The 12559-nt window shown below is 36.2% G+C and overlaps 1 protein-coding gene across 1 annotated transcript; it reads right to left on the bottom strand.

The window, feature by feature from the left end:
• Window positions 1–1388: 1388 nt before the first annotated feature.
• On the bottom strand, window positions 1389–11994 carry LOC140779108 (glutamate receptor 2.7-like). Its single transcript, XM_073124077.1, has 4 exons — window positions 11454–11994; window positions 8329–9623; window positions 3588–4295; window positions 1389–2280 (listed from the first exon to the last, which is right to left on the bottom strand). The coding sequence occupies exons 1-4, from the start codon at window positions 11755–11757 to the stop codon at window positions 1714–1716; spliced, it is 2874 nt and encodes a 957-aa protein (XP_072980178.1). The 5' UTR covers window positions 11758–11994; the 3' UTR covers window positions 1389–1713.
• Window positions 11995–12559: the final 565 nt, after the last annotated feature.

Below are 12559 nucleotides of genomic sequence, written 5' to 3'. Positions count from 1 at the left end.
ATAAATAATTTGTATAAAAAAAATTGAATTTAATAATTGAAAGATTAGGCTCTTAAAAATAAATACATTCATTTTTTTAAGGTTAAATACACATCTCTTTTATAATTAAATATATATATAATTTGCACGAGAGATACACATAAGTACATATAGGGGTTTTATTTTATTATTTTAAAAACTCAAAAGACTTTTTTATATAAATGACCTCTCACTCCACCCGCCCTCGGTAATATTATAAGACTGATTTTAATTTAAATATTAGATATAGAAAATAAGGATAACATCATCTTTTGTTTCATAACAAATCCATACGTTTACTTCTTCTTTTCTTAAGTTACATCCAAATGGGCCCAGATCCACTTGTTTCAGAGATCAAAAGCCACAAGAGACTCAAAAGAAAGACAAAAAGAAAAGGGGCACAATGATGTCAATCTCATGCACACTTTAATAGCCAGCTACCAGGTTGTCCAAAATTTATATAATTGACTCATTGCGGTCAAAAAGTCTGGCTAATGGACCAGAATTAATCTCAGGTATATAATTCAACAGCACCTACTAAATGACTTAAGGACGCCAATTTAATTTGATCGAGTCGGATATTTATCTGACTCGGTGCATCGCAGCAGCACACTTGAACAGTTATTTGGACAAGAGATGGGATGTAAATATGTAATGATCTCGCTTGGCAAAAGAGTAGAATAATTTTGGGACCGTAGATCTCTACATGAAAAGATAATAGGGATATTTCCTTTTCAAACAAAACTCGTTGTGTTATTCTTTGAATGACGACTTCAGATCAACAATGCGTGCCAATTGAGAACTTTCCTTTGAAGACAAGGACCGGATGCTACCGTCCAAATTCCCAGAATAAAAGAAAGAAAACAAAGAGAGTTGGCAAACTAAAAGTCAAATACACAAAGCCTTAATAAAAGTGTATAGCCAATCACCATCCAGAAAGTTGTTTAAAAGGAAAGAAACAAGAGAAGCAGCAATCAGCTACTGAAATCAAGGGGCTATTAAGGTAAAAACAAGGGTCTCAATGAAGCATTGTTAATTGAATTTGGACCCAATCATAAGAGAGGCTCAATGAATACTGATGGATTTGGATCAGCAACCAACTACTGAAAACAAGAGGCGGGTTAAAGAAGCATCGTTAATTCAATTATGCATCCCTTTGCAGTTTTCAGATTTGAGAAGGAAATAATGAGATTTCACATCAATTTAAGTAAAACTGTTGGTCAATAAAAGACTAAGTAGCCCAGATGAAGGTAATTAACAAAGAAAATAGCTTAAATTACATTTAACCTTCCAAAGTCCTGCACGCAAAGCTAAGTAGAGAAAAGAAATCAAAAGAATGACAGGAGAGAGATACAAAGAAAAAAAACCTCCGTGGTAATTCCTTGTTCTGCTCCGATTTTTTTTTCCCATGAAAGATTGTAGTGTGTTACAATTCTTAGTTCATCTACCATTTGCCTAATATTTCCAAGAAACAGAATAATGTCAACAAGAGCAGATTTTGCTGGAAGATAGTAAATAATACTACTTCAAATTATCATGAACTAACAAAAACCTTCTAGATATTTGATCAACACATAACAAAAGAATATCAGAACCAGATGGATCAACATTTCATTTGTGGCAAAAGTTCCAGCAGGTAACTGAATTTAAATTTTCGTCATCTCTTTTGGGTTGTTAATATCAGAAAGGCAACTGTCATTGACTTCTTCCACTGAGCATCTCTGAGAATGATAGTGGATCTAGAACTTGACTAGCAATTTCCCTGCCCGGGGTTCCTTCTTCCCCTAATGGGGTACCTGTATCACTGTCAGAATAAAAATCCCTATGCATGTGATCAGATATGCCTGGGGGGTTAGGAAATCTACTGTCAGGTGAATCTGTGGTTAACTGTGGTTCCACTTGTTCAGCATTCTTTGAAGCATGAGAAGATATGTCCATCTGATCATATAGCTTGGCAAGGGCAACAAACTTTTGGTACACTGAGTTCTCTGCGTCATCATTCATCAGAATATGACGATGCTCACGAAGGAAGAGAACTGCAAATACAAATAGCGCAAAGATGGAGGAAACACCAGTGATGAGGAACAGACCCCAGAAGCTATTAAAGTTAAGGTTGGTAGAAGTCACTGTTGTATCTCCCCTGTTGGCACAGCTTTGATTCTTATACAACATCTTCTCAAACTGGGCCATGTTGTTACTCTGTGTGACAGTCAGGATTGCTCTTGAAACATCAGGGACCAGAGGCGAACCTTTAGGAAAAACCTGAGAAAGAAAAGAACCTTTAGGAAAAACCTGAGAAAGAAAAGATCAACAAGGACTAACCTCATGACAGTTATCTTCGTTCAGTCTTTTCTAGGTTCCTACCTTCCATATGGTTGAAGTTACAAGTAGTTCGAGAAAGCCAAATCTAGCATACTACAATATGGTGGTACGTAATCCTCAGTGTCCTCTAGTTTTAGTTGGTGAATGGGTTGTATGATTTAACTAGAATACTATAAGGCAAGATATTTCTTGTTGGAGCATAAATCATAGTTTGCCATGATATGCATCTCCCAAACCCTGCTTCTTTTAGCAAGTTCCAGACAATCTGCTTGCTTCTACTTCTTTGGCACTATTATGCAATCAACAATAGAGTGCAGCCAACAAGCTAGTCATTTTACGCAGTTCAATGTTAAAAAAGAGTGGCTTAACAAATGTTATATGAACCAAGTCAGAACGGATCGTATCATGAGGACATTGAGCTCGATGAATCAAGTCTACTTATTTTTTAATTGATTCATATTTATCTCTTGTATAAGTGCCTAAGATAAGTCTAGTTATATCAACTAAGCTCTCAAGACAAATCTAATTAAGTAATGTAAGCTACTAAGGCAAGTTAAATTAAGTCATATAAACCACTAAGACAAGTTTAATTATGTAAGCCTCCAAAGCAAATTATAGTTTGAGTCGTATAAATCTTTAGGACTAAGTCCGATTATGACTCATTGTACCCGATAATCTATATATAGAAGGGTTTGACTTCTTTGTTTATTTATCCAAATATACAAGTATCCAATGAAGAATTAAGGATTACGTTTCAACCTTAGACTATCTTAGGAGTAAGAGTAAGATAATCTAAAAATAAAAGTGAATTAATCATAGTCATTTATTTTACTATAGTAGATCTAACTTAGAACTTTAATTTTACGTCCAACCCATAACCACATCATCTTCACGAGCTACCCTACGTTACGGCTATCCACCACCACCCTTGGTCGTCCAAATTTGGTTCATAATAAATGTGGGATAAACCAATTAATATTATAAGGATAATTTGTAATGTTGTCATATGTTATCTTAATAACATGTTTGATATCTGTATGAATGTATGAAACAGGAAAATAAGCACGAAGCAGATTGCTTATCAAATAATAAATAATTTCTGCAAGTATCATGAATTCATGATATATACTTGTTACTCAGCATGAAAAAGTAGCAAACATCAAAAAAAGAAAGAAAAGAAACAGCAGAAAGGTATTAAAAGATTTCTCTACATGACAATGTGAGCATGTACAAGAGAGATTACTTACAAATCCAAATCCACCGGTCTTGTAGGTTGGTCCAACCATGGTGTAGTTCTTACAATACTTGGAGAGGAAAACTTTAAGGTATGGAATCTCGTCAACGATAGCCACGACACTTCCATTTGACAGGCCCTCATTGTAATCCTCAGGAGAGTTGTAAGCTATCAACTTTGATTCATCAAAATTGAACTGCTTCAAAAGCCCTGGGATAAAAGAATCATTCAGATAGCCAACAAACCTCCCATTCCTAATTACTTCCTCCAAGTTTGTCACAGTTGGCTGAAGTTGTTCCATGGTGAGCATAGAGGATAAGCTGGCAGTGTAACTTTGTTGCACTATAAGCACCACAAAAAACCAAACAATCACCACAATTCTGGATAAGTTGTTTAGTATCTTCTCTCTATGCGAAAATACAAGTGTAGAGAAGGAAAAGTAGAAGACAGATCCAAATTGCCGTAATGGTGGCCCTCTGAATTCCTTATTTGTTCTATGCTCAATAAACCACACCACCAACCCTGTAAAGACAAAAGATGCTCCAGTTGCCAACCAAAGACCAGTGGAGAAAGGTTGCAAGAAGGTCCATGCATCTTTGTGGCTCTTGTCCTTGATTGGAACCAGCATAGACACCCCTGACTCAGTGTATGGAAGAGTAAAATCCACGTATAAAGACCGATTAGCCCTAATTGTCACATCACCCACCACGGCATCGAAGTCCTGTTGTCAGTTTTTTTTAAAAAAAAAAACGAAAAGAAGCCTTTGAGTTTAAGAAGCTGTAAGCACTATAATGACTAATGAGTTTTTTTTTATTCTTTGATAAGGAAAGTGCTATAATGAGTTAATTGACCTATGACTAATCACAAGAAGGAAGACTAGATTTACTAGGCCAGAAAATTAAAAACTCACATAACAGAGGATGCAATGGCTATGATTATCTTCCATCTGGAAAGTTCTATCTAGAGCTTTTAGAGGTGGCAATCAACAGTTCAATGCGAGTTAGTCAAATTTAGAAACACAAATTCGACATGTTTATTCAATGGGTCGAAAAGTCTAAACATAAAAAAAAAATCGTTTTTTAAATGGGTTACAAGGGTCATAAACGAGTTATTGAGTAATAAGTTATTCAAATTTATATGAGTTATTCAGGTTATAAATAGATTTATTTATATTATAAATATTTTTTTTCATATCAAGAAAGAGTTTTTCATGTTATAAATAAGTTATTTAGGTTATAAATAGATTTATTTATATTATAAACAACCTTTTTCATATCAAGAAAGAGTTTTTCGTGTTATAAATAAGTTATTCAGGTGATAGACAAATTATTAGGGTCAAAATAGGATTACTATGTTACAAACGAATTATTATGTCATAAACATGTTAACAATAAACGGGTAAAACGGGTTAAGGGAATAAACACGAACACGACCTATTTAATAATTGAGTTAAGCAAAGTCAACCTAGGACTCCAACTCAATTATATTAAACCCAAATCCGTTTAAAGCCTTCAGGTTTGTGTTGGGTGTTGGATCATCGGATCAAGCCAAAATTATCAGCTCAGTTTTGTCAATGGCTTAAATGGTTAAGAAAATCCAATGAGATAAAAGATGTTATATGATCAGACAGGCAACATCATACATAAGTGCACCACATATGCAATCGGACAACATAATCGATGACATAAATAACCTATCATTGGGGTATTCACCTAGACATGATCATTAGGCCCAACTCGCCCAAACCCGGCTCAAATCCACCCGATTTTAACTGGGATAAGCCCGTCCGAGCCCGGTTTAGGTCCGGCCAGACCCGAGCCCGAGATGGTAGCGGGTGATATGGGCTAAGCCTTTACCCGCGTCGTCCGGGCTGAAAGCCCGATTCACTACTCTCATCTAGGGGCGTAAATGAGCGAGCTTGAGCGAGCTGGGCCCAGCTCAGCTCGAGAGGAAGAAAATCTCAGCTCAGCTTAGCTCATCTACAGCTCGAGTTCGGCTCAACAACTCGTGGGCTTAATGGGCTTACATGGGCCGGTTCCGATATGTAACTAACATTTAATAGTCTTTATGGAAAAAAATAGCATTTAGTAGGTAGGATTTGAACCCAAATCGACTGGGTAATAAAATTTATTTTAACCAACTATGCTATCTAATATTTATATATTTATTTTGATATATATATATATATATATATATATATATAATATTAGCTCAAATTTTATATCGAGCCTATTCGAGCCTAGCTCGAGCGAGCTAACTCTAGCTCAGCTCGACTCGATTAGCCTTTCGAGCTTAAAAATCCAGCTCGGCTCGGTTCATTTAGAGCTCGAGCCAAGCTCAAGTCGAGCTCTAAACCTGCCGAGCTTACGAGCCGATGAGCTTTTCTAATATCCCTACTCTCATTTATCGTCCAACCCATAATGCATGCATATTTCTATAATCTTTTTAATTCTACATTACATATTTAGTAAATTATATATTAATATATAAGTATGTTTCCATAAAATATAACTAAAAGATCTTCATATAAGCCCATTATACTCAACCCAATAAAATATAATATTTTTTAGATTGAATTCATTATGTTAAAGCCATTATACCCAACCTAAGCCCAATATCTAATGGGCTAGTAGACAGTAACGAGCTAGAATATTCTAACTTGATCTGGTCAGCATGTAATTGGTGGGTCGAGCCGTGAACAAATATTTAAGCTCGCTTGACTCGAAATGCTCGACCCGAACCGCTCGGTCCGCCCGATGATCACGTCTATTTCACCCTATACTTAAAGTTTATACTTTCTACTACATCCTTTGTCTATTAAACCTTACAATCTTGGGACTCCTAGTAAAACCGCATCACTATTTACCAAGCATTCATGAAAATAAACAAGACTTCAACCTCTAGCTAATCCACCCAGAAGAAAGGAAAACGGGAGACAAGTGCTAAGTCCTAATAAAATGATCAATGGACACATTATTTTGTTTCTAAACATGTTTAGGTGCTAAATTACAGCAGTAAATAATAAGCCTTATAACATGCTTAACCAAGTCCAAAGTTTCCGTAAGTAAAACAGGAAAAGAGGAAAATAATAATAACCATCTCAAGCCTCAAGTATAATAAATGTCTGCCAATTAGGGGTGATCGGATAATATCCTATCCAACCAAGTTCCATATCTGAAAGGCATAGGATATAGCTGCAACTTTCCTTTCTACTCTAGATGCACATAAGAATTTTAAAAGAATTTCACATACAGATCCAAATACAAGTTATATAAATTTCATTCAAATAAGGATACAAATACAAATTCGGATTCAAATTTGGATATTTGTTTTATCTGCAAATATAACTTGAATCCACTAATTTATAACAGATTCCCAAACTTCTTACCTTTTATAAACTGTTAGTTATAATTTATTTAGCTCTTTCATATTTCATAAATTAAATATGGATTCAAATAAGTATTTAAATATATGTTTATCCATAAATATATAAAGAAGAATTTATTATTATATTGCAAATCCTCAAAATCTCAAATTTTCTAACCCTAAGTCATCAAACTTTGGATATTTTTCGATTCATTCATTTTTTAAGTCATATAGATTCCAACTTTATTTGTATCTATTATTTGTTTAAGGTTCCATGGGTATCTATTTTGTATCTGAATCAATTTAAATCCAATTTGTATCAAATTTGTATCCATATTCAATTAACCCAACTATGGTTTTTACATTTTGGCATTTATCTAATATTTGCATTCGAAGCAAAAATATAGACCCGAATATGGGTTGACTGCTATCTAATCCATACTGATCCATATCACCCCTACTAATAATCAAGAGTATCGGTTGAATAAGAGTTGTATAGGTTACATCATTACCAAGATAACATGTAACATGACATCTCAATCCACCAGATAATACCTTATAGACAACAATCATAAGGACAATCATAAGAACCTTATTGGGCAAGCAAAGAGACACATGAGTTGGAAAAAAAAGAAATAATGCATAATTATTTCACCAAAAAGCATGACTGAAAAAAGAGCTGAAAGGCAGCGCCAAGCGTTCAGAACATGAATGATCAATCCTTATGCAAGTAAAATTTATCAGCTTCTTCCCTATTCAGTGCCATATGCTATGAAGTAAATGTCTGATTTACAAATTACAGTAAAAACAGAATTATCTCGCATCATACAGAAATAGTGTAAATGTATCACTATAATGTTGATTCAGTATATTATAATTATTACATAGAGGTAACTAAGTAAAACCAGCAAGGATCATATAGCTTGATAAAACACTTCCAAAGTCCAATTGCATAATCAAAAAAGGAACTGTCCATTTTGACCTAAGGGCAAAAAAACCAATCTGGTTAACTAGAATAACTAGAAAGAGACTTAAAATCTGCATGCAATTATGCACCAAATTTATGAACAAAAAGAAATATTAAATAAAATGGCACTTCTATCTATTATCTTCATGTGATCATTTCTGTAATTTGGGTTTTATTGGATACAGATCATAAATTAGATACATTGTAGTTCAAAAACTCTGGATACAAAAAGAATGAACCACAACTATAGAATTTAACTTTTAAAGTTCATGGTCAATAGTGCAAATAATTGATTAATTAAGAAAATAAATTTAACTGCATCTAACACCATAATACCACAAGTCTCATGCAGAATGAACATTAGGAAAGAATGTCAATAATGTAGACAAGTTTATGGTAGTAAGTGCAAACAAAAGCTAACCTTTAGATAAACCTGGTAGATGAGTTCATCATAAGTTCCGTTACTTGCTCCCTTCACATCTTTATAAGCTTTATACTCAAATGGTACATTGTATGGAAGTGCCTTCATTACAGCTTCAAATACATCTATACAGTACCCTCTGAAAGTTCCATTTTCGTCTTGTCTAATAAATTGACCATAACCAGGTTTCACGGGTACCCCAATTATGAGTTTTCCACTTGTTGGCCACTGCCATCCTTTAGGTGCAGTCTTATCGCCTCCAGGCCATGTGATGACTCTTAGACCGGTCTTGGACCTAATATGTCCGGAAATGCCATATGTTGGAGTCCAAAAGCCAACCCTTCTCCTTCCAGTTCCGTGTCCTAACACATTAACTATCTCATAGGTACTTGACTCTAATTGCCCATCAACCAAATGAAAATTCCCGCTCATTCCATTGAAATTGATGTTTAACAGCAGATCTCGCAGTTTTTTACCAGTCTTAGATGGTCCAATTCTTGCCAAGTTGCTGGATATTTTTGTTGTGTTAGAATCTGGAGAGGTGGAACTCATAGCTCCGACACCCTCTGCTGCAATTGCTACTGACCAGACTGTGTCATAGGCCCATAGCCCAAAAACAGTAGGTTCAGTTATTGAGGAGTTTGGATATTCTATTTTGTACTTCTCTCTCCATCTCTCCCTAAACTCCTTGAGCTTGTTTGTTTCTCGAACATAAGGTTTTATACCCAAGACTCCTTTCATCACCTCTACAGCAGAAGATCCAATTAGATCCACAACATCTGTTAAGCCATAGGTGGTCATCCACACATAGCCATGTTCCATCATCCGTGCATCTCTTGCATTACGGAAAAATCGGAAAGCTAGGGAAAAAGACATATGCACAACAAACACCCTTGTCTGACTGTTGTTCAAATTAGAGAGCATTGTCTTGATTTGTTTATCGGTGGCTGAAATAGGAATCTTGCATCTATATGGGACATGAGCACCAACTTCTTGCAATGCATCAACAAGATAAGGCACAATGCCATCACCATACTCGCTGTCTTCAAGCACAAGAACGACTTCTCTCCAGCTAAAGGATTGAATGATAGAAGCAATAACTTTCACTTGGGAAGAGTCATTCCATGCAGTTCGAATGAAAAATGGAGAGTGGCTGGAAGAGAGAGGACTAGTTGCAGAAAATGATATGACTGGCACCTGAGTTCTGTTTCCAAGTTCTGCTATAAATTTGGCCTGTGTAGATGTCTGTGGGCCAATAACTGCTTGGACATGGACATTTTGCAGTAGATCGACAGCTGCATTTTATAATTGACGTACATTATGTAATATATGACTGCAGCTAAATTCAGCAACTAGTACTAGTTCAGATTAGGCTCTTTGTAACTCCCAATACCAAGTACTTACTGAGATGTCTAATTACAACACAGTAAATACATCTTATCTTATGAAGCTTAATTTCTTCAAGTGCTTACTGAGTTAGGATCTTTCCTGCTTGATATGGTAAAGTTGAAGAATAATGTGCAAGTTTGAGTGAAGTGCATCAAGTGAAGATTTCCAGTAAGAAGGACCAGAACCACTATACGCATGCAACATCTAGCTTGAAAATTATTGCTTGATTTAAAGTATTAAGAATAAGATGCATCTCCGGATACAAAATTAGGCACGCATGCAGCATTTTCACATTCACTTAAAATAAGCGGATTTCAACAGACGCCAGATGCCATCTAAAGATGATTCCAGAACCCATAATTAGACTTCCTGTGGGTTTTCTTACGCACATTAGGGTATCATCAAACTATAGCCCAAATTGGGAACGTCATGATCCAAACAAGTACAAAAACAAATAGAAACCTAATAAAAGTAAATATTCAAGATTCGATGTAGGCCCAGTTGAAATAACAAATGTTAACAAAAAGAAAGAACAACAAAAGTTGCAATCTACTGGTCGGTGACAAAAACTTAGTGATGCGGCGAAAGAGAGAAGGGAAAGCCCGCACCTCGTCGTTGGAGAAAGCGAGGAAGAGGAGAAGGCCGAGCAGCGCATTGGAAGAAGATCTACCATAGTCGACAGCGTCGGGATTCACGGGTAGGGGAAATGAGAAACTGAGAAAGGGTAAAAGCTCTTTGGAGCGCGGAGGAAATGCAATATATAACCAAGGAATTTTACATAGTTGGCACTGAAAATTTTCAAAATGTCACACTTGCTACGGTGGGGTCAAAAAGGATCATTTAGTGCTCAACGATCATAATTTTAATTAAGGCTTGTTTGTTTTGAGGCTAAGCCGAACTTGATTAAAAGCAAACAGTTCCTAAGAGTCTCTCAACTCTTGCCCTCTTAATGTTTCAAAAACTGATTCAAAGGAAGTCTATGAACCCCTACCTTAATGATTTGAAAATTGAAAGCTTCCGAACTCAAAGCAAACAATGCACAAGAGTCTCAACTTCCCCGCTAATGATTTGAAAACTGGAAGTCTATGAACTCAAAGCAACAAATGCCCAAAGAGTCTCAATCCATTTTTAAGCAAGCAGCCTAGAGACTATATGTTTAATTTTATATTTTAGAGAGAATCTTTTAGTATTTTTTTGTCTTTCACTTTTTTGTTACTCCATTAAAAGTGAAATATTTTTAATAGTTTAAAAATTATATATCACAAAAAGGTTTAGGCACGTGAAAAAAAAAAGAATACTTCATGAGATATAGATATAATTTATCTCAAATATTTAATAGGATTGTCAAAAGCACGCCCATTACACAACTAATACCGACAAGAACACTATAGAGCATTATGTACTTCACCAAAAAAAAAAAAAATTAGAACAATCTAGTTGGACTCTTGCCTCAATAATTAAGATAAGAACTCTTCTCCTATATCTCTATCTCGAGGGCTAGCTATTACGGGGAGGAAAAATGATTAAATTTTATGAGTGAAGAATAGACTCTCACACAGAAATGGAGATAGTCGATCTCTTGCAATTGGCAGTATTTTCTTGCATTAATTCTAGAGACTCTCTTTCTGCTTATAATAATATACCAATCCATGTAGAGAAACTATTTTGATCACCAAGTGCATTTGCATATGCCATCGCGAGAGAGATAGAGAGAGAGAGAGAGAGAGAGCACCTACCTGCAGCTGCTGCACTGAGGGCATCTGTCTCCGTATCCCTCAGCTGAAGAGAAATCCTCGTGTTGTAATTGGGGTGGGCTGCATAGAAATCTTCCACGGCCAAGAGCATGCAGGTCCAGCTTATGCTCCCAATATACGTAGACGTGTTCAAGATCACACCCACATCCACTTGGGTCGTGGTGGTGGATTTCTCCTGAGCTGCAACACGAACAGAAGCCCATTGTAATGGAGAAATGCTCGGAGAACAAAGGAGCAGGAGGAAGGGAAGCCAAAGCTCTCGAAGCTGGAGATAGGTCAGCCTCATGTTGTTTCGATCGCTTTTGAGATCGACTATTCCAACTTTAATTTACGTCTTGATGGTTATACTTTACTCATTCTTGGAGCCTGAATCATTGACATCTTTGTCCAAACTCCCAAGTCCTTCCTTCCTTCCTTCTTGGTGGTCAAGATTTCTCAAGTTGAATGCAAAGATATCCTAAACATCTTTGAACAGCACGCGTTATGTGTCAAGTTTGCTGAGTTGGTCGATGCATGTCTGGGATCTTATCACATGGTAAGGTTGAAGGCCAAAAAGGATGCACATCGCCTCTCTTAAAACTAGTTGACTTGAAGACTTGGAACGGTCGGCGATGCCACGCGGTTACCTTGTCCGCAGGGAAATTAGCTGGAAGGGAAGGGAAGGGACTCTCTGCAGCCGTGATTGCAGGAATTTATTACAACCAGGGTAGTAGGACGTACACACACAAAAAAAAATACTATAAAATATCGTGCTCAATAAACGGTTGACCCAGATAAATTAGTCTCCTTCGGCCGGAATTGTAGAAGGGAAACCGTTGGCGTATAAGCGGAAAAGATGTGGTAGAGGATGAAAACGTTGTATGGAAGAATGCAACAAGGACACGAATCTATCTCCTATGTATGCAATGACATAATGTTTAGCCGCCTTTATTGTCCCATGATACACATTTCTACTGATAATATTTTTGAGACTTAGGCAAAGCCACACCCGTATACCACATCAGCATTCACACCCAACTATACAAACACTCTTAATGAAGGATAAACCTTAGCCTTAGAATCGTTTGTCTATCATCCGACGAAACAAT

Source organism: Typha angustifolia, chromosome 15, assembly GCF_048772165.1.
Source record: "Typha angustifolia cultivar Huaian chromosome 15, ASM4877216v1, whole genome shotgun sequence".
Classification (NCBI taxonomy): domain Eukaryota; kingdom Viridiplantae; phylum Streptophyta; class Magnoliopsida; order Poales; family Typhaceae; genus Typha; species Typha angustifolia.
The sequence above is the reverse complement of the archived record's forward strand: the minus strand, read 5'-3'. Positions and strand labels throughout refer to the sequence as shown.

Bases quoted from the DNA above. Each gene is read 5' to 3' on its own strand.
- LOC140779108 (XM_073124077.1), bottom strand. From the start codon at position 11,757: ATGAGGCTGACCTATCTCCAGCTTCGAGAGCTTTGGCTTCCCTTCCTC. The intron at 9,624-11,453 runs GTAGGTGCTCTC...TATAAAATGCAG, and splicing joins CCTCAGTGCAGCAGCTGCAG to CTGTCGATCTACTGCAAAAT. The intron at 2,281-3,587 runs GTAAGTAATCTC...TTTCTTTCTCAG, and splicing joins AGACCGGTGGATTTGGATTT to GTTTTTCCTAAAGGTTCGCC.